This window comes from Phocoena phocoena, chromosome 14 (assembly GCF_963924675.1).
Source record: "Phocoena phocoena chromosome 14, mPhoPho1.1, whole genome shotgun sequence".
NCBI lineage: Eukaryota > Metazoa > Chordata > Mammalia > Artiodactyla > Phocoenidae > Phocoena > Phocoena phocoena.
Window position 1 is genome coordinate 71007976 of NC_089232.1, and position 22474 is coordinate 71030449.

The 22474-nt window shown below is 35.7% G+C and overlaps 1 protein-coding gene across 3 annotated transcripts in view; it reads right to left on the reverse strand.

Moving 5' to 3' along the window:
- Positions 1-22474, reverse strand: part of NCOA1 (nuclear receptor coactivator 1) — a 200945-nt gene that overhangs the window by 59638 nt on the left and 118833 nt on the right. For all 3 annotated transcript variants that reach the window (XM_065891296.1, XM_065891298.1, XM_065891297.1), the window contains 5 exons: positions 21138-21233; positions 16212-16352; positions 9058-9205; positions 6422-7742; positions 3392-3572 (listed from right to left, as the gene is read on the reverse strand). In XM_065891296.1, the coding sequence (XP_065747368.1) occupies positions 3392-3572; positions 6422-7742; positions 9058-9205; positions 16212-16352; positions 21138-21233 (1887 nt within the window). The remainder of the gene's footprint in view (positions 1-3391; positions 3573-6421; positions 7743-9057; positions 9206-16211; positions 16353-21137; positions 21234-22474) is intronic.

Sequence of the window (22474 nt, forward strand, 5' to 3'; positions counted from 1 at the left end):
ATATTTTTGTCCTCATCTTTTTTTCTTTCTTTTTTCTTCTCCAGTCTTTTGTTATCTTTTTCTTTCTCCTGCCCAACTTGTTTCCTCAGCCTTATGCCTCTTGAAACCTTTTTTCTTGTCGGTATGGAAACTTTGTAAACACTGTCTGCAGCTATCACCCTCCCCTCATTTACCTCAATTTCTTCCCCTCTATGCTTCTGGCCTTCAGCAAAACTACAGCACAGGGTTTAACAGATTCTGGCCTATTTACAAACTTTTTTACATGGAGCTGTATTCAGGGGAGGAAATCTCAAGAAAGAAAAAAGAGCTATTTGCCTCAAGACAGATTATGAATGAAAAACACTCTACTTTCACAGACTTGTAGAGCTAGAAGACACCTTCTTTCTTTCTTTTTTTAATTAATTAATTATTTTTGGCTGCGTTGGGTCTTGCTGCACACGGCCTTCTCTAGTTACAGCGAACAGGGACTACTCTTCCTAGAGGTGTGCAGGCTTCTCACTGTGGTGGCTCTCGTGTTGTGGAGCACAGGCTCTAGGTGCACAGGCTTCAGTAGTTGTGGCACACAGGCTCAGTAGTTGTGGCTTGTGGGCTCGAGAGCACAGGCTCAGTAGTTGTGGAGCACGAGCTTAGTAGCTCTGTGGCAGGTGGGATCTTCCCAGACCAGGGCTTGACCCATGTCCCCTGCACTGGCAGGTGGATTCTTAACCACTGCGCCACCAGGGAAGTCCCCCTTCTATTTTTATTAACTTTAATTTTCATCAAATTAACACATATACATAAATTTAAAAGTCAGGACCAAAAGGCCTATTAATGAATAAAAGCAGTTTCCTGTCTTGCCCCTTCTGATCCTTTAACTATTTCCCTTTCAACAGAGGCAACCATCCACTACTTGTGTAGCTGTTTTCTTTAGCATTTGCCTAATTATTTCTAAAATATCTCCATTTTAGATTTCTGACTCCCCATCATGATAGATGGATGGGGTTTTAGTTCTCTCACATCACCTCTCTTATTACCTCCTGTGCCCTCAATTCCCTAACAGAGATCACAGTTCTTTATAAAATAAAAAGTTAATATTTAGATTCTTACGACTACACAAATATTACTCACTGCTAAGTCATGTTGTGTACTATGTTCAAACATCCTTTCTTATATCATGATTTCTTTTCTCTGGAGTTAACAATTATTTTTTTTCATTTTCCTGCTTTTCTAGGAGAATTTTTTGGATGCTTCAACATTTTTGACATAAATCTATCATTAATATTTCCTATAAACTCAAAGAGATAAATTTAATTTCTCCCTTGGAGGCCCCCTGCTCCAATCAACACTGCTTGTTCTCTAATCTTGCTGATCATTCCTGGACTTCCCTTCAGATCCTCTGTTTCCCCTGGACCCTGTTTTTCTTTTTTGGTTTTCTCCCTGTTCGCTTAAGTATATCTTCTAGGACCTGTCAAACAAACAAAAAAAGAGTATGCCAAGGAAGTATACAATGAGTGTATGGACTAAAAAATTTTTGAAAAGATATTTCATCCATGAATAACATGGGAAGAAAAAAAGGGACAAAAAGCAAGAAAGAATTTTTGGAAATTAGATATCCAAAATTTTTTAATTGCAAGAGAAATATCAGAAAATAAAGCTCAGAAAAGTTGTCAGAAAGAACAAAAAGACCAAAAGACATATAGAAAGCAGGGAAGAAAAAGTTAAGATCGACCTTGTTTTGTTTGCTCTCTTTCAAGTTACAGACTTCCTTCAAAGTCCTGATTATCTTTGGCTGTGTCTATTCTAAACAGACACAGTGTTCTAAAACACTGACTGGTTAGGCTCAGTGTGAGGCTTGTGTCTGCTGGTAGCCTTCACTGTTGGATGCTTAGATGGTAGCATGACCTTTGCATTTTAGGGATTTCCCCATACATACCGATATCCAGACATCTTCTTTCTGGCCATTTAGTATCTCCTGAGATAACCCCTCCAGTCTCCCACATTGAAAGGGGAAGGACAAGGATGAAACCAATCAATATGCAGACTTTCATTTTATCTACTCTTAGCCTTACACCTCATTGTTTCCCAACTGTGCCAGACATCCCAGAGTCTGGAATCTCTATTTCAATTAGAAGACTTCTGAAGTTGTTTCATCTAATTCTTATTTTGCAGATAAAGAGAATGAGACTCAGAAAATTCATGTGCTTAAGGTATTACCATTAATAAACGGGAAATATGAGACTTGAACCTAGGCTCCTGCTCTCATCTAGTGTTCTGGTCAGCTGAAAAACTGCTTCCAAAAATGTCAGAGATGACTTGAGATTTTTCTTTCCAGATGTCTGGAATCTTGGTAACCTTTTGGGAATTGTGTCATGCCAGCTAAAAGCTATAGTCAGACTGAAATAAACAAGGCCCACATCTGGTCCCATTAGAAGAGGGACAGGCAAATTTTGAAAGTGAGCTGGTTAGTTTCCTTTACTTTCAAGGTCACACAATGGAATTATCACCACTGTTTTTTTCAACTTCAAAATTTGATGGGTGAAAACTATCTTCATGAATTGGAAGTATACTATTCAAAGTGTCTCTTAAGTAGGAGAATGCTACCATGGGCTAGAGGAGTCATGACCTATTTCAACATAGATGTCTCCTAAACAGTGGCCCATGAAAAACTCATTCTGTGGGGTAACATGTATTACTTGAGAAAAGGAATTCCATAATTAAGAAAAGTTTGGAAAATGCTGGATTAAAGAAATCTTTAAATTTAAATTTAACTTGTAAGGCTAAAAGGATGTATTGTACAACATGGGGAATATAGTCAATATTCTGTAATAATTGTAAATGGAGTGTAAACTTTAAAAATTGTATAAAATTTTGTTTTAAATTAAAAAACAATAAACTGGCACAAAGATAAAGCAAAACAATTTTTTAAATACATAAACTAGTTCATCTAACACAGGACTTCCTAAAACCTTTAATATGCACTGTGGAATTTTAATAGAGGAATGGTGTATATGTCACGTAGCATTTGCCCAGTGTATGTTAGCACAAAATCCTTTTTTTCATAGGACTAGTGTTCAAAAAATACACTTTGGGAAATATAATCTGATCCAATATTATATTTCTGAAAGTCCTACTGTGGAATGCTTTGGGTAAGAACACAAAATTGCTCTCCTTAACATCAACTGCTCACCTTAACATCAATTACAAAAAAGTAGAGGTTATACTATAACTTCAAATCGACATGATGAGTGAAGTTCCTATGTCTGAAAGTAACTGTGTGTTACTAATAGTGGCATTAATGAAAAGATATTTCACTCTCAACAAACAAAAGGTCTGTGCAATAATGATGAGAGACAAAGCACTAATCCATATTATCATTAAACATTTAAAATGAAGTTCTGTCCCCAACACATACTATTCAGCCTGGAAGTGGGTCTGGCAGTGGTGGTCTGAAGTGCAGCTGGCAGGATCTCCGATTTGATGGCTACAGTGGTGACTGCACCATCCATCCTCTCTGTCTCACATAAGCCTGGCAACTGTGCTGCCTTCTCCAGCGTGGGTAGTAACTGATCAAACTGGTCAAGGTCAGCTGTAAACTAAGAATGGAAACCAAAGTTAGAGGAAATATATTCTACACTTTCACCTGAAACAATGTAGAAAACAAGTTGTTCCTTTAAACTATATGAATTGAGTGTGACTATGAGAGAATGAAGAAAGAAGAATTAGAAAGATTGGGGTCTCAATGAAATAACAGGACCTAACACTGGAACAAAATGTGGACGCTTATGATATTAATATACTACAGGATATAAGATAACATACACATAGTGTTTATCTACTATATCTCTGTATAAAATGTATGCACTGGAAAAAGACTGAACTGGAAAGAAATATCGAGAGTACTGTGTTACGACGATAGCATCATGGGTGATTATCTTCTGTCATATTTTTCAAAATTTTATAAAATGGCTTACTTTATGATGGTGCAAAACATACACTGTTTTTTAAAATAATTTTTTAAAGTTTGGGAAAGTTTTTAATAAATATTAGCTTGAAAGATCCCAGAAAGGTCACTTCCCACTTAAGTACTTACTAGAATAAGAAATATATCTTCTAGCACAGGTAGGGAGTTCCTACATCTGTCTGTGGCTATGCACAGGAGAAAACTGACCTTTATTTCACAGTATTATTCCACTATGGTTACCTTAAGATAATTCATCAACATAAAATGTCTACCTGTTTGGGTTTCATTATTTACTTCAACAAAAATTTCTTTCTAGATTGTGTAACAGAATTACATGTATGTATTTTTTAAAAGTGTGGCTTCTTTCACTTAACGTTACATTTCTGAAGTTTAGACACCTTGTCGCAAGTAGCAGTAGATCACTTTGTTTTTGTTGCTGAATAGTATCTCATTGTATGAATATGCTACAATATATTTATCAGTTCTACTGTAATGGATTTGGGAGTTTTTCTGGGTTTTGGCTAATACAAGTTAAACTACTATGACAATTTTTGAACATGTCTTTTGTGGCACATGCAAAAAGTACTAACAATAAAGGAAAAAACTGACAAATTGGACTACGTTAAAATGAAGAACTTCACTCCAACAAAAAGCACCATTAAGAGAAAGAAAAGGCAAGGCACAACATAGAGAAGATATCCGCAAATATATAAACAATAAAGGACTCACCCAAAATGCATAAAGAACTCTTACAGGTCAATAGGAAAAATATAACATATTGGGAAAATGGGCAAAACACCTGAACAGGCTATTTACAAAAGAAGAAATCCAAATGACCAATAAATGTTTACCAGGGAAAGGCAAATTAAAACTACGAAATATCACTACACAGACCCCAGAACAGCTAAAATTTAAAAGACTGACAACAGCAAGTATTAACAAGGATATGGAACAACTAAAAGGAATTCTCACACACTAGGAAAACTGGCATTATCTACTAAAGATGAACACATACATATTTTACGATCTTGCGATTCCACTCCCAGGTATAAACTCAGCAGAAATGCATGTACATGTGCACTAAAACAGATGTGCCAAGATTGTACACAATGGTATTTTCTTATAAAGCTGTTACTTTTAAAGTTAATTTTAACGCATGAGAGTTTTAACATAGTTATTATTTAAAGCTGTTTTTCAGCTGAGAAACACAGCACTAGTTTAGTTGTACCAAGAGACAGCCTTCTCAAAGAGCACACACGTAAAGAAATAACCCAAATAGTGTTATAGTAAAGAGAGACAATACAGAGCACTATGAGAGTGGAGAGGAAGGGAATGTTTAACTAAGGCTACTGGGGAAGGCTTTACAGAAATGATGTCTGAATTGTTTGTGAAGGATGAGTAGAAGTTCAGCAGACATAGAAAGGAGAGCAAGGCAGAAGATGCTTAGAAGAGACATGGCTTATCCCAGGAATGGCAAGGGCTTCCATGTGCCTAGAATGCAGTATGCCTGAGGGAAGAGAGAGACTTCTGTGAGATGAGGGCAGAAAATAAACCTGACTCAAGAAACTGTAGGACCTATACATACTAAGTGTGAATCTTGTTTCACAATGAAGAGTCTTATTAATAAACTGCTTTGTGAATACATTTTCAGCTATTTCATGTATGTCTATATTCTGTCTAAATAACGTGTAAGCTCCTAGCAGGGACGAACCACATTTTCTGTTTTTCTTAAATTCCTTCAGAGTTCACAGCAATTATTCAATAAATGAAGCTGCCTATTACTTTTCACTCCACACCCTACCCCAGCCTAAACACAGAGGTTCCTGATCCATAACAATTTATGCAAAGGTTTATTTGTATTTACTTCTGTTTCAGGGCATGTTATATACCCTACTACCCAGAATACTCAAAGTCCCTATTCTGATGGGGGTTGTGGATTGAGGGCAGTTAGAATCAGATGAGAAGGAAAAAGACTTTTAAAAATGCTTCAAAGGAAATTAAATAGCAAAGCAAGCCAGACTAGACAGCTTTGTCCACCTCCTCACATTTCTCTCTCATTTCATTTACATCAGAGGTTCCCAAACGTAGTTACATATCAGAGTTCTCTGCGGAGTGTCTTTAAAATACAGGTTTCTAGGTTCTATTCTGAAAGAGTTGGATTTAATAGGTGGGAAGATGGGAGGAGGGGGCAGGGAAGGTATTTTTTTAAACCTCCAAAGATGTGAACTCTAATTTTATAGAAAGAAAGAAACATCTACTATCTTAGAATGCCACATTAATATTGTCACCCTCCAAGGTTCCAAAGAGAACTTTTCAGGGCATCCTGTAATTTCTCAACCATTGAAACTAACCTTTTAACATATGCCCAAGGGATAGGCAAAACATAGCCTGAATCCAAACATGGTCTATGGATGGAATAAAATAAATGAAAAGAAAAAAATAACTAGGAATGTTCATTCTGTGAAGCAAGGAATTACCTACCTGGCTCTGTGACTCCAGTTTAATTTCCTCAGGAGCAGGTTTGGTCATTGGGGCTGGATTTGTGTTACAAGGATCCATCTGTTCTTTCTTTTCCACCTTCACCTTTACATCATCCAGGCTCAGGTTTGGAGTGGATCTTAAATCTTTCTCATCTTTATCTAAAAGGTAGCGTAGGAGCTGATGGTCTTTTGATTCTTTTTTCTTTGAAGCATCCAGCTCCAGCTTTATACTGGAGTTCCCTTGTACCTGTCCAGTCACTGCCACAGAAGTAGATGCACTGTCCTTTTTATCAGGCTCCACAGACAAAGTTGTGATATCCGAGGGGCTACCCTCCTGTAAGAGCCGGTGTAGGATTTTGTGCCGCTCTGTCAGTGAGCTATGAGAGGAAGGGCAAGAACCACTTGAAGAGCTAGCAGAGGCAGAGCTGGGAGTGCCTGTGCAGGACAGTACCTCTTTGCAACTTGTGTCTATATCAGCATGCCGTAACTGCTGCTCTGCAGTTGTTGTCAAAAGCTGCACTAGTTTGTGACTGGTTTGAGAGTATTTATTGTCTCCATCTGAGAGTCTGTCACTGTTATGCAGAAGCCCAGAATCCAGAGGTTTGCCATCATTAGAGCTGTTGTCAGACTGAATCATTTCATTTAAAATGGATGCGATCTCTTTATTATCTTTGGATTCAGCTTTTGCTGGCTGTATATTTAATCTGTTAGGTGAATTCTGTGAGCTCATCTGCCTGAGGACTGGAGAACTGGCAGAGAAGCCAACAGAGTTATTGGGTCCTTCATTCATACTCTGTAAAGGTGTTACTGGGATGTTTGAATAAGATCGGTTACTATTATTACAGGCAGTACTTGTCATGCTAACGGGGGAGCTTAATGTTGGAATATTAGGAGGAAATGAATTGTTTGGCATCCTGGGCCTTGTTGCCAATCCAGAAGTAACTTGTCTCCTTGGAGACATGAACTGTGCAAGGGATATTCCTGTACCTTCCATAGGAGAATTATTGAGGTTTAAAGACGGATTAGTGCTCTGGGAATTGGCCTGTCCCTGGTTTAAGGCAACACTGGCTACAATCTGATTTCCAGGTGAGCATCCAAAACTCCCTTGGCTGTTGCTAGAATTACTATGACTGCTGCTATGAAGGTCTGAGCTCTGTTGGCGGTTTACTCTGGTGGATACCACGTTGTTGTTGGATGGTGGCAATGTAGCTGAACGGGCCGCGCCGTGAGCTGGAGAGATACTAGGATTGACGGAAGGGTTTACCCGGGGAATTGACATTCCAGGATTAGTGTCATCTTGAGGAGAAAGACCACTGTGTTCCCTAGAGGAGGAAAAGACATTCAAAGATCTTCACTGTTTTCCATTATAATATTTTTATGATGCATATTATAAAACAAGACCATTAATCTCACTAATGTAGCAAACTATCAAGTAAAAAGCTTCTGTATCACTTTAAACTAAGAAAAGCAGTGGACTGTTAGTACTACTGTGAAATATTAGCATCACTTAATAGGCAATAGTGCTTAAGACCCTGTAAATATGATAATGGTTTCAGTTAAATGGGAGAGAAACCTTTCTTGGCCTTGGAAAAAAATCCAATATATGCACTTTTAAACTTTTCAAAATTTCATATAAATAATTAACACTACATAAGACTTTTAGTTAAAAGAGAAACTTTCCACACCTCTCTGGTATTTATTTATGGTATTTATTTATGACTCCCTTGTTACAGCTTTTAAGTATTTCAACTCCAAAGTGGAAGACTGGGTAAGGAAAATACTGTGTCACTGATGTAAAAATTAAAAAGGGTGACATGCAGACATAGCAGATGTTCTGAAAGAGAAATCACAATATGAAAAAAAGAACTGTGCTAATTCCACTCACAAGCATAAATTAAACTAAAATTAGAAAATGCAGAATACTGAATTCAGATTTTCATCAAGTTCTTTACTCAAATCCATAATTACGACAACAGATTTGTGACTGGTATTACCATGTTCCCATAAGCAAATATATCAGATGAGAGAAAGATGAAGTGAGGGAAAATGTCTTTGCTTTTGTTTAATGCTAAATTTTAAATAGTTGTAAATGTAGGATTTTGAATAATTCATAGGATAAGAGAATGGTTTCATGAATTTACCATATATAATAGTGTAAAACATATTTTGAGAGGAGAACAAATTAGAGGCAATGACATTCAAAAAATCTCAAGTGGATAGTTTAATAATTTGTAGTTTGATAAACTATCAACTTGAACTCAGGAGCCACTGAGTTTTGCCCTAATGAAAATAAAGCACTTTTAAAATTAAAAAATAACAATACTAATAAACTCAAATCTTTTATGACCATAAGTTCACATATGGAAAGTTGGAAATTCTTAGCCACGTTTTCGGTTTTTACCCCTTAAGCATATATTCAGCCACACCTTTCCTGTCTCCCTTTTTAAACAACAAAGCTATTGTTAGGCGACAGAACTATAAAACTCAGTATGGATATATTAACTATATGCTCATCATGCTAGTTTAATGCCTAATTTAAAATTTGTTTTCTCGCCATCAAGAATATAAAACTTCTTTCTCTAAGAAGAGATATGTGAACTGACTTATTTCATATGAAGCTCTCCAAATAAGTAGTACCTGTCGATGATATGAATTCCCATGATGAAAGGTTGCATGTCTGGACTTTGAGGGTAGCAAAGTTTACACTTGGTGTGGGCGCTAAGCATTGTCCCATCATTCAATATGAATCTATAGGATGGGCTGGAGGCAGTGCCACGAGTCATCACTGTTTCAAACAAAAGAGAAACCTAGTTAAAATTCTGACACTTATACTTTGGGCAAAGGAGAGTTACCAAGCCTTATTTCTACCTAGAACTTCATTTAAATGCCCTTCTAACTGCTGCCTGCTCAGACTCTAAATACAGTCAGATAAAGCAGATATCTGAGGGGGAAAAATGATTCTGGGTGAAATATACAATCTGATGACAAGTTTTAATTTAGTCCTACTTGAATGGGTTCCTCCTCACAGAAATTATGATTATGAAGGAACCACAAACCACACAAAATTCAACCTTAATCTTTCCCTATAATGGGGCAGCTCCTTAAATTTATTAAGTATTCATTAAAAATACCAAGAAGTAATTTTCTCCCCTCTCATTCTCAGTATTATCTCCAACAAGCTCTCCCCCAACCTTTGGCTGGCTGATTTTTAAAAACAGCTTTATTGAGATGTCATTAATATACTAAAATTCATCCTCTGAGTTTTGATTAGTTTGCAGAGCTCTTTAACTGAAATTCAAATTTAATTTTTCACTCAGGAATGTGAATTGATAAGGTCCCCACTTGTCAAATTATTATAGTCATATATTATTTTTGATGTTTGAATTTAGTTTAGTAAGCAAATTAAGATAAAGCCACTGATTACTAATATAAAATAAAAACTAGGTTAAAGCAGTCAAATCACTGTATAAACAACACGGTTTACTTTTGTCCTAAAGCTTTATTAACAACAGATAAAATTCTAACTCTACTGGTAAATATTTATGAAATATGTAAAGGCTCTACCAGACTACTAAGTAAGAAAATGTCACTGATGTTTCAGTAATACAACAGAATTCTTTTTTGAGAAAGATTTAATAGGTAGACTCAGCTATACCAAGGTTAAAAATCATATCCACTGAAATACAAGGGTTACTACCACAAATGACTATTATAATGTAGCCTGTAATAAATGTTAGTCCTATTTTTCAAAGACATTTCAGAAAGGACTTCAGTCACACTTTAAAGACATATGAGAAAGACAAAATGACCAACTGATAAATAATTTTTGAAGCTACATATTACTTTAAGTGAAGAGAAGGCAGGCTCTACTTTATTGCCATGGGTATACCATATAAACTGAAGAGGGCATAATCTGCTGTAAATCAATCTCCCAAAGTACCAAAACCAGGATATAAAGTTAATTTCAAGGATTCCTTACCCACCTGGCAATTTCAGCCAAATCACTGGCACATTTACCAAATACAACACATGGAGAAATTTAGTATCTAGTGAAATAATAAATGATGAAAAAGTCTTTACTGAAAACCGATAATTTCTGTGTAAGGATATAAGTTAAATGTTTGCTCTGACAAAACCTTAAAAATATATTAACAATTCCCAACTGTTAATATCTTCTGATAATATATTTTAGAAAACACAACTACAACAAAAAAGTGGCACTTTAAGATAATTATTAACCTGGGATATTGAGAAAGCTACAGATATATAAATGGCCAGATAAGACACAGAAGATATTTCAGGTTATTTTGCTGATGCCATTTTGTCTATTTTTCCATCACACTTTATTGTGCTTTAGGATCATTCTGCTGGAAAGCATTCTCTGGTCTTCACCACTGAGCTGACGGTCCAATATGGCAGTCATCAGCCACTTCCATAATGTGGCAAATCAACGGGGCAAATTAAATTTAAAATTAAAAGAAATTTAAAATTCAGTGCCTTAGTCTCACTAGCCACATTTCAAGTACTCAATAGCTGCATGTGGCTAGTGGCTACCATATTGGACAGTACAGCTCCATACAATCTGATTTCATGTTGCATTTCCAATCTTATTTTTCATTGTTTCACAAACATTTCTTCTATATCTCTTTGAACAGGAGGTAGAAAACCTTTTATACACTTATTTTTCTTCTTCAGGTAGAATAAACGTAAGGGCTAGTACTGTGTCCCATTCTTATTTTCCACTCTCCATTGAAATTGCACAATGCTTTTAAAGTGAGAAAGAACTAAAAACTCAGGCTAACATGGGAATATTAAGATACTGTGGATTACAGAACCATCAATAGTCCTTTGGTAATTATGCTTCCTTAACTTGGAGGACTACATCTAAACTAGTGAAAATTCCCAAATTGGGGAAATCCCTTCTAACTTAATACAGGAAAATATTACACTTTAAGTTTTGAAGTTAGATTATTTATTTTCGATAATAAGGTGTGGAATAAGACTCAGCACAAGGAAGGCAGCACAGGTCAATGAAAAGCATAAAAGCCTAGGAATCAGATTTAGGTTTGAACTCTGACTTTGTCATTTACAAGTTTAGGACTTAATAATGCAAATTAACCTTTGCCCATTGTCACTAAAATGGAGCCAGTTTATTGTGAGATAATATCTAGCATGGAACCTGGTACATAGCAGGTACTGAATGAATATTTCCTGAATAAATACCAAAGAAAAAACAAACTACAAATAAGCAGCTTCCAAAGTACCTATGTCCTGAGTCACTCACATTCAGCCAATCCCAAGATACCATTTATACTAATAGCTTCAACCCTACATAACAATCTAATATTCTGAATTAAGACATGAGTATGGGAGCCATAATTCTTTACAGAACTGGTTGGTTAAACGTCTGTTCTACACACCAAATTTTCCCCATAAGAAAGATCTGTGCCTGAACAAAACTATTTGGAATTTCATTTGATCTCAGGTCCTGACTTGTTTTCTGATTTAGTTTTACCAGGTTTTGTTTCCTGATTTAGTTTGGCCAGGTTTTGATCTCTGACTCCTGTGTCCATTTCTAAAATTTTTAGAACACTTAGTGAGGAGGGATGTTATTTGATGTGGTATTATTGCCACTCCAGAAACTCTTCAAAGAACCTTTAAAATGGCAATCGTTTTTGCTTTTGTCCCCCCAGAGTAGGCCTCAACAAAGCCAGGAAACAGAGCAAAGGAAACTGTTTTCTCTGGTCACAGCAGCTATAGAAGTAGAGCTATTTGGGTTTTTGACTCCACCTAATTTGGTGCTGAGATAACCTCAACAAGCATGCCTTACTGATGTTAACCAACTGGGCAGGTTTAAAACGTATGGCAGGGTACTACAGATCAATGCTGTAAGAGATTTCTCTTTCTTTTTGATATTTCCCTAGAAATATGCAGAAAAAATGCAATTTAAAAACTGTTACTAAGATAAAGAAAAAAAAATTACCCCTAGATGCTCTAAGATTTTCAGTCACCAATGTGTAAACTCTATTCAGTATACCGAAATTTCTCAAAAAGGAAAATAAACTCATATTTTAAATATTTTTAATAAAGTTAGACAAAAAAAAGATTTTCAGTTAACTCTGTTATACAGAACATGGACATTCTGGTTAATCATTCATATGGGAACTTACATTTTATAGCAATACTTCCAAACTTATTGATACTACAAACTCCTTCCAACTGTCTCATGATTTTTTTAATGAAAATAACTTTATTTTGTGATTATAAAGTTAATAGAGAAATGAACAAAGAGTAAGTAAAGATAAACTTGTATAATCCCATCACTCAGAGATAACCACTGTTAACATTTTGTTAGCCTTCTAATATTGGATAAATAGATATACAAGAATGAGATCTTACTATATATGCCATGCTTTCTTAGCCTACTTTTTTTTTTTTTTTGCAGTACGCGGGCCTCTCACTGCCGTGGCCCCACCCCCACCCCGCCGCGGAGCACAGGCTCCGGACGCGCAGGCCCAGCGGCCATGGCCCACGGGCCCAGCCGCTCCGCGGCATGCGGGATCCTCCCGGACCGGGGCAGGAACCCGCGTCCCCTGTATTGGCAGGCGGACCCCCAACCACTGCGCCACCAGGGATGCCCCTCTTAGCCTACTTTTTAATGTAACAATGTATCATGGACATCTTTCAAAGAGAAGAAACGATCCATTACATTACATTATTGATAATAGGTAAATAAAACTTTCATAAAACTTTTCTAGGCTATCTAGCCCAACATTTCCCATGACTACTACTCTCCTTAAGTGCTAATAGATGTGCTACAGGAAAAAGTATTCTGAGGAAAAATAAGTCTGGGTAACAAAGTCAAACATGAACCTTTATTGTAGACCTTCCCAGAAACTTAAATACCTTAAATATGTCTTATGAATCCCCGAAAGTGGAGACTGAAATATTTCCCATATTTAATTCAGCATGAAACATCATTTCCTAGTTATAGCTATTAATATCTTGTGGAACCTATGTTTATGTTTTCCAAACTTTTCTGTAATAAAACATCTTAGACTATCGACTCTGGTTCAGTAGTGTGGGTGGAGTCCAGAAATCTGGTTTAACAACTGCCCCAAATGAATCTTATCAGGGACCTTAGGGAAGCATTTAACCTAGACTATTCTCTAAAAGAATGATTCTGAATTGAACAGAACTTAGGAAGCTTTTCTAAACTATATACCTTTATGAACTTCCTCCCAGTTTAAAAAATTCCTCAGGTGGTCCTGATACCCATTTTCCCCCCAGTCTCAATGGAGAACAACTGCTTTAATCTAGTTCATCCTGAATGCTCCCACAATATTCTTTGGCTGAAATGTGTTTTCAAATTTGATTCTGGAAAATAAAATGGTCAACACCCTTTAAAAGCAGTCCGTGAGCTGTCTGTCAAAAGCAGCTGAAAAACTAAGCTAAGAACTTAAATCTTTTTTTTTTTCACACAAATACTAATGTTTAATCTCGTTTTCAAAGTCGAAGAATGAAAACTTGCAATTAAACACTGAGCAAGCCACATATTTAGGTAATATTTCTTAAAAAGTAAGAACTTAAATTTTTAATGCATATTAGGATTTTATACCAGCTGCTGCCTTCAAAAGGTAAGTTAAAGGCAGGAAAAAAGACAGAGGACAAATTTTCTTGCCTAAATATCAATTACTGTATAGGTTTTACATTTTAAAAGTTTTACACAAAATCGAGGATATAGTGGCATAATTTGTTTCATTCTTTTACACTGTCCCTAAGTGCAGAGGCAGCAAGGAAACTGCAAATTCTATTTACATCTCTCTCCATTCTTGATAGACCAGTGGTTCTCAAACTTGATGTTGAATATAACTTGACTGCTAAATATAACATATAAGAAAAAGATGTGCTCGGTTCATAAACGCTGTTTACCAGGTTGTCCAGAATCTCCAAAACACTAGAATCAGTCATGTGAATTCTGGGCAATTTAATTCTGAGAAAAAAGTTATTTCTATTGAGGAATTTTTTTTTTTCTAAAAAAAGTACAAGAAAAGGATATTAAGACGAGTAATGGAGAAGAGGTGTTGAATTATATTTCTTTACATTTCTCTCTAAATTGTTTTACTTCATATGTTAATGATAGGTTAGTTACTTATTATACTTTAATCCATCTATTTTATAGAGAGTTCCAATGGTTTAGAAACACATACTTTAAACCACGGCTCAATCACATCTATGGGCAGCCTAGGCATTTGGACAATGAGACAATAATCTAGACCTGCTTTGCCTTGGCCAAAATGTATACAAATTATAGGCAAATAAAATTGAAAGTCTTTTAAGGAAAGCCTTGGAAGGTTCAACTTATAAAGTTAAGGCAAAAATCAAAGAGAAGAGTATCATATACTGCAGCATTTTAGGCAATGAGTGAAGACAGTGCTCTGAGTCTCCCACTTATGCAAAAGTCAAGTGCTATTGCTGGTAGAGGGAGTCACAAAGTTTGCAACCAGCGGATGGCATTAACTGCTTTCTGTAATGGTTTCCAAACCTGACTGCACTTCAGGATTGCCTGGGGAACTTCTTGGTCATATCCACTGAAATACCATCTTTGGGGATGGTAACAGTCTAGTAAGAGGCCAACTGAAGAACCATTAGTCTGTAGGAAGCTGTCCCAGAAGTAAACAGACTAGTGAGATTCATACAGATGGCTTCCTGAAAAAAAAAAATCAAGCTGCTTCCTTCACATACCATTAGGAAGCAGCTGACCTAAAATGGAATGAATGGAAAATCATCTGTAAACTTAAGAAACCTAACGGGAAAATGTTAAAATTAAGAAAGGTGATGGAATAATGAAAAGTATTTTAAAAATTGTTTTTCAGGAATAGCCATACAAAGAGTCTCTTTCCAGACAAAGTATTTACTTAGAGATTACAGAACAAATTACACTGGGAAAGATGTATCAGGCTACCATAATTACATGACAATATTTTAAAATATATCAAAACCCCTTATCTCTGAATCTTTACAAACTTTCTGGCCTTCACTCTCAGTTAATTTTCCCTATCTTTCCTATAATACTGTTAAGTTCCTTAAGGGCAGGGAATATACTTGTTTCACATTCCCATAGTATGTACTATGACACAGCAGTTATTTAATTATTAATTCATAATTTCATATGACATATTTTTAACTTGAAACTTCAACCTGAGTCAGGTACTGTAACAGTCATGAAGTAAACATGCATGATATAGATCTGTATTATCTAGAAGCTCTCTGACATGCCTGTTCTGCTGGGAGTGATCGTCAAAGGCCATACAAAAATATCACTTCCTCTCTAAAGCCATCCCTGATTCTCCAAGTCAGAATTAATTTTTTTCTTCTTTTGTTATACCTCTTTTATAGCCCAGGCCACACTGATCTTTAAAACTGTCATATATCCTCCTAACAGATTTTGAGCTCCTGGAGGGCAAAATCCTGCTTTGTCATCACTGAATCCCTGGCACCTTACATAGTGTTCTATGTATGTGAGGAACTTGATATGTGTCTGCTGAATGCATGAATGAATGAATGAGTGAGTGACCACCACATGATATCCTGTTTTTTAAAATGTGCATCCCAAAATTCAGGATCCACTCATGAATTACTTTGCTTACCCACTTCTTCCTTCCTAAAACTGATTATTGTAAAAACTGTAATTTGGAAAAAATACTTATCAAGCCATAAATTCTATATAAATTATTCAATATTAATAAAGAGCAAGGTTAATGAAAATAGCTGAGAGAGAAAAACCTTACCTTCTTGAAATAGTTGTCTGGCATAAGATGGCTCTCTGCCTTGAGGTTGGAAAAAAGCATAAATGCACTTCCTTACTAAATCTTCCCAGCCAGTTCTGCCAGCAGCTCTCAGGGAACTAGTATCAATAGAGATGATTTTACCTATACAAAGAATGAAAGTTTACATTTATGATAGCCTCCTAATACAAGTCATTCATGTTTCAAAACTAACAACTGCATCTAAAAAATATTCTGCCACCTCTCAAATGTTTAATGGACAAAAGCACTATTAATTTTTATAACATATGGTAACGGAATATATCAGTGACATGATATTACAAAATTGTTTTTGCCTTGGAGTGCATTATATTATATCCTAAAATTCAATACCAATCAAGTAGTAAAGTCATATCATAAAGACCTGAAGCTGCAGAGACTAATGTAGGTCAAACTCCTCTGGTTTGCTCTTTGGATCGTGCTCTCTATATATACTAATGATTGGATCACTTATTGGGGATGGGAGGCAGAGATGAAATATATTATTTTGGTTTAAATTAATTTCCAATAATTAATTGAAGAGAATATGAGAAAGTAAGGAAGCCTTTCCTTTCCTACCTCCTCCTGGGCTATAGACAATATTGCATTTAAGAATAAAGACTGAAGGCAAAAAAAGGACAATCAGAAAAAGATAAGTGAGAACATTAAGATCTGCTAGGCGTTCTGCAAACAGAACATACGCTTTATAAAATTTAGTGGTGATTTGACATTGTTATCACATTTGAACAAGTTTCCTAAATGACTATGGAAGAATTCAGGCAAATTATTTCTTAATCAGGAGCCAATTAATCCAGTTTGTGATTATTCAGATCTGTTTTATTTTATTTTTAATGAAATCTTATATTCACACAAAGTAATATTGGTAAGATATATATATATATATGTGTATGTGCATATATATATATAAATTAAGAATTAGATTAATAAGATGAAAACTTACAAAGCCCCATCCAACTTCAAAACTTGAACATTACCAATATCATCAATATTATTCAATTATGTGTGTACTCCTCACTTGTCACATCTCTCTGTCTTTATATTCTCCTGTCTATCTAGATTGTTCCCAGTTTTTTGTCATTACAATCAATACTGCTATGAATATCTTTCACATTTTCCATAGTACATGTGTGTAACAGTTTCTCTAGAGTACATATGTAGGAATAGAACTGTTGAGTCACAGGTTATGTGAATGTTCAAATTTGTAATATTGAACTGTTTTCCAGAAACCTATGTAAGAGTTACTGTTAATCCAACATCCATTCCATCACTTGGTACTGTTGGGCTTCTTTATTTTTTACAATTAGTAGCAGAAAAATGGTTATGGTCTAACTTTGTATTTCCCTGATTAATGAGGTTGAATATTTTTCATGTTTATTCACCACTCAAGTTTCCTCTTCTGTGAACGCCTGGTTGTCTTTTCCTCATCTTCCCTTTTTTCACACAATCAACTCAAATCTATTGTACTGTTTGTGCCTCTTCATTTTAACTAATCCTTTCTTTATATATTTCTCTTGGTTTGTTTAGAAATAAAGTATTTATTAGACCTCTTTAACGTAGGGTCTTGAATCTAATATAACCAAGTATGTCTGATCAGGTTGTCACCCAAGTCTTGGCATAAATGTAGAAAGAAAATAAATTAAAACTTAAATGAGGGAATTTTTGTTATTTTAGAACAGTTTGGGGAAAACCTGATGAACACTGTGATTGAAACTACAGATAATTTCGGATTTTCTAAGAGTTTTAATCATTCAATCTTTGTCTCATCATATAAGAGACTAAGAGTTCGTTATAGCAGAGAATCCACTGTTATATAATCTTCAAATGCAATAATACTCCTCATATGCAGTGACTAAGCGAGGCAATGTATGTTTGTGTTTATGTGTTCAGGTCAGTATTAACCCACACGACAGCAAGGATGTCTGTAATTGTGGGACTGGAAGGGAGAAAGTGATTAAATTATCAGTAATGGTAACAAATGATCAGTAATGCAATGAGTATCTTAGGAGAGAATCATAAACAGGTTGATTTAGAATACTTCTCCTTGCTAGAGGAAAGTTTAACCAACCAACCAAACAAATAAACCACTGTTCAACATCTCCTGGTAGAAAACTTCTTTTTTTTAAGGGACATGAACCACTCCATGTAGAGTTGAAAGCACTACTAAAACTTAAGGAATTAAATATCTAATACTTATTATAGCTTGTTTATTATTTTTTATCTAAATCAACTCTATGATATGATGCTAATTTTACATTTTAAGAATACTTCAGGGAAGCAGCCGCATAGCAGCGGGAGAAGCAGCGGGAGATCAGCTCCGTGTTTTGTGACCACCTAGAGAGGTTGGGTAGGGAGGGTGGGAGGGAGGGAGATGCAAGAGGGAAGAGATATGGGGACATATGTATAACTGATTCACTTTGTTATAAAGCAGAAACTAACACACCATTGTAAAGCAATTATACTCTAATAAAGATGTTAAAAATAAAAGAATACTTCATATTTTTCTGGCATCTTTCTATTTTCTCTGGTATCTTCTATGTAAGAAGTGGTGCAGTACAGTGATGCCCTTTAAATAGTGCGTCGGTGGAAGGCAATGCAATATAAAGAAAGAGTTCTATATTAGGGCCTAAAGATGTCTGCCCTCAGCAATTAGCTGCCTGGTTTTAGAAAAGTCACCATTCCCTCATTTGTAAAATGGACAGGCTAGATTCCGTAATCTCTGAGGTTCCCTCTAGATTTATAATTACTTTATGATCCAGAGCTTAATTTTTTAATTTTTATAAATTTATTCTAAAATCAAGTATATCTAAGATTTTAATGCTGGGTCCTTGGTCAGAAACAAAACTACCAGTTATAACATTGTTCCTATGGAAAAATACAGTCTTCTTTAAAACAATCTAATTTAGGATTCAATTTATAGAAATGCAATAGGAGGAAAAGCTGAAATATACTGTTCTTAAATTATCCTCATAATTTTTAGGCCTCCCTTGTCTCCCACATTTATTCTGTGGCCTAACCATCACCCCTTTTCAACAGGCTTTTATTCTGCTATCTCTCAAACCCCTGTTTGGTTTTACTGACACAAAAGACCAGCTATATTTTTTAATAGACCCTATTTTTCCTTCATGCAATAATATTTTGGATTTTCAGTAAGGGTTTATTAAATTTTTCCAGTGTTGTTCATTGGTGGAAAGTGGAAAGGAACGTGTACATGGTAGACTCAAAAAGTGAATGAATAAAGGTATGGGAATTGATCATTACTACCCTTAGATGCTGTAATTGTTGCTGTAAGGGTAGTAATTGATCATTACTGTAATAGATGCTGTAAGGGTAGTAACTGATCATTACTACCCTTAGATATCAAGCTCCTAGACATTCTCTTTGTTGTATTCTATTGGGTTGGCCAAAAAGTGCGTTCGGGTTTTTCTGTAAGATGTAACGGAAAACCTGAACAAACTTTTTAGCCAAACCAATATTTTCTGCCCTAATTTATCCCTACCTACTCTTTAGTAAGAGCAGTTGGGAGTTTATCTTTAAGAACACAAGGATAAAGCACACAATACAGGAATATTAGACTTCTGGGACTAAAAAATTAATAAATATTGTAACAGGATCTTGTAAACAATGGTAAAGTGAAAAAGTACATTAAAACTAAACTTTCACAAAGAATAAAATTTAGTAGAAATGATTTTTTAAATCTTGGTCTGCTAAAAAATCTATCTGTAGTATCTATCTCTATTTTAAGACTAGAGTGGTAAGTAATACATATACAATTCTGATTGATGTAAAAGTATGAAAACCTAACATGACAAAGTGAAGATAAGATTAAACAATATAGGGGAATTCCCTGGTGGTCCAGTGGTTAAGGCTCTGCACTTCCACTGCAGGGGTGGGCAAGGGTTTGATCCCTGGTCAGGGAACTGAGATCCTGTATGCCGCATGGTGCAGCCAAAAATTTTTTTAAATTTAAGAAATTTTAAAAATTATCAAAAAAAGATTAAACAGTATATGAGAAATACTTTATAAATTATAAAGAACAGTAACAACTTGTTTTTGCTGAAAATCAAATCTGAAGTAGGCCTTTAAAAAGAAGGGCTTATTTTCAGGTATGCTCACTATCACTCACTTTGTGGCTCTACAGCCCTTCCTCCAGTTCTAACATACTCCTCTGTCTTAGGGCTTTTTGCAGCTCTGTCTCCTCAGTCAGGAGCACCCATTCTGCACCATGCCCCATGCCCAACGCACCCTTCCAACACCCACACTTTGCACAGCTGGCACAGCCTCATCCTTTGGGGCCTAGGGGCGCGATATCAGCTCGACAGGCCTTCTGTTAACCAGCTAATTTTAAAATAGGACCTCCCTATTAGCTCCCCTTATACCATTTCACACCTTTTCCAACAAAAAAGTACAAATCTGTAATTATATCATTGCTTTTTGCTCAATCAGGTATACCCTGAGTAATCACACATAGTGACAGGCACTTCTAGGAATTCAATCAGTATGTGCTGAATAAATTTAAAGACAAAGAATAAAGGAAAAAAGAAATAGCCAGATACATTTATGCACAATATTAAAACCACTTCTTTGTATCTGTTTATAAATAAATACATTAATATCTACATTGCCAAATTTCTTTCCATAGATTATGAAAAATAATTTATAATCAGAATATAGACACGTGCATAATTACAAAATAATGTTCTCCCCAGCACCCTCCCATAACAATGATGACAGTATCTAAAATGCACAGAATCAAGACCACATTGGAAATGTTTTCTGCACAGGACTAGTGAACAGAAGCTGAACAGGAGAGAACAGAGGGACACAGTTAGTTTTAAGTGCATAGTCACATCATTAATACTGAGAGAACATTCTGAACTTTGCAGCTAGTACCTGTAGTATCTTGCTTGGTCATAAAGGATTCTACACCCGTAATAGCTGGAGGCCGAGGTAATCTCCGTGCAATACAAATCAAACATGACTGGAAATCTGCCCAAAACAAGAAGGGGAAATTGAAGGAAAGAGGGTAGCAAGCGGTTCACATCTACCACCTGCCATTAATGGTTTTTATAAAAACAGTACATGTTATATGATCTGACACAATATTGGAGTCACTCTGATCTAATAGTATAATATTAGAAATAAAATTGCTCGCAACTAAAAACTGGCAGCTCCAGATAGAGATCTAGTTAGAATAAATTATCCCTTCCCATTGAATGTTCTTACATAAACTAGCGGAGACTGATGCATCTCAAGTACTTGGATGATAACAACTTGAAGAAGTAGTTTTGGCTACATTTAAACAACATAGTGGTTTATAAAATACAGTTTTTTAGTCTGTTTCCTATATTCATTAATGGCTACAAAGATTATTCCTATAACCACTGTGCAGATAATAATTTATCATATGAAAAAAACATTTAACTGTTTCTGAAGAAGCATTATTTTGCCCTTGACAGAGGACTTCTATGTTTTTAGGATCTGCAATTTTTTTGCAAGTCTCATTTCCAAATTTTTTTAAGAGGTTACTCGCAATATCACACAACTAAATAAGAATTTCAGTCATATAAGACAGGCTTGCATGTGTATTTTGTAAAAAGTCCCCAGTCGACTGTGGCGCCCATTCCCTGGTGAGACCCACTACATACACAGCCTTTTTTGCATCTGACTCCTCGGCTGCTACCTTCCCTAGTCCTTACTCCCATTTCCAATTTGTGGTGTTCTTAACTTAGATCAGTTTAAGTTTGCATGGAAAACTCATCCACTGTAACAAATTTAACTAATACCATGTTCATACCCTGTTCATATTAGAGCTTCAGCTGTGTTTTCATCTGTTCAGAAGCTTTCTCCTTATAAATTACCTTGTATGGCCTCAAAAATACTAACTCTATTCTCCAGTGTTCCATACACTCTAAGCTTGAAACTTTCTAAAAATCAGAGCCGTCCAACAGCCTGCTGCATCTGGTACATTTCCAACTGGCAGCAGTTAGTCACAGCTCTTATTTCTAGGCAGCAAGTTGGTTTGAATTTGACATTTTAGTGGGAATGTCAGCTTAAAACTGAGGATTTGGGGGCATTTTAAATGGGTAATTCTAGATGTTAGCAATTTTTTTCTTAAGTATTAAGAAATACAGAGCAAATTGAATAGCCGCTATGCTATATAATATAATAACCAAAAATACTATCTGAAGAAGGCAGTTTATAATCAACTTCCTCTCTGTTCCTAAAAC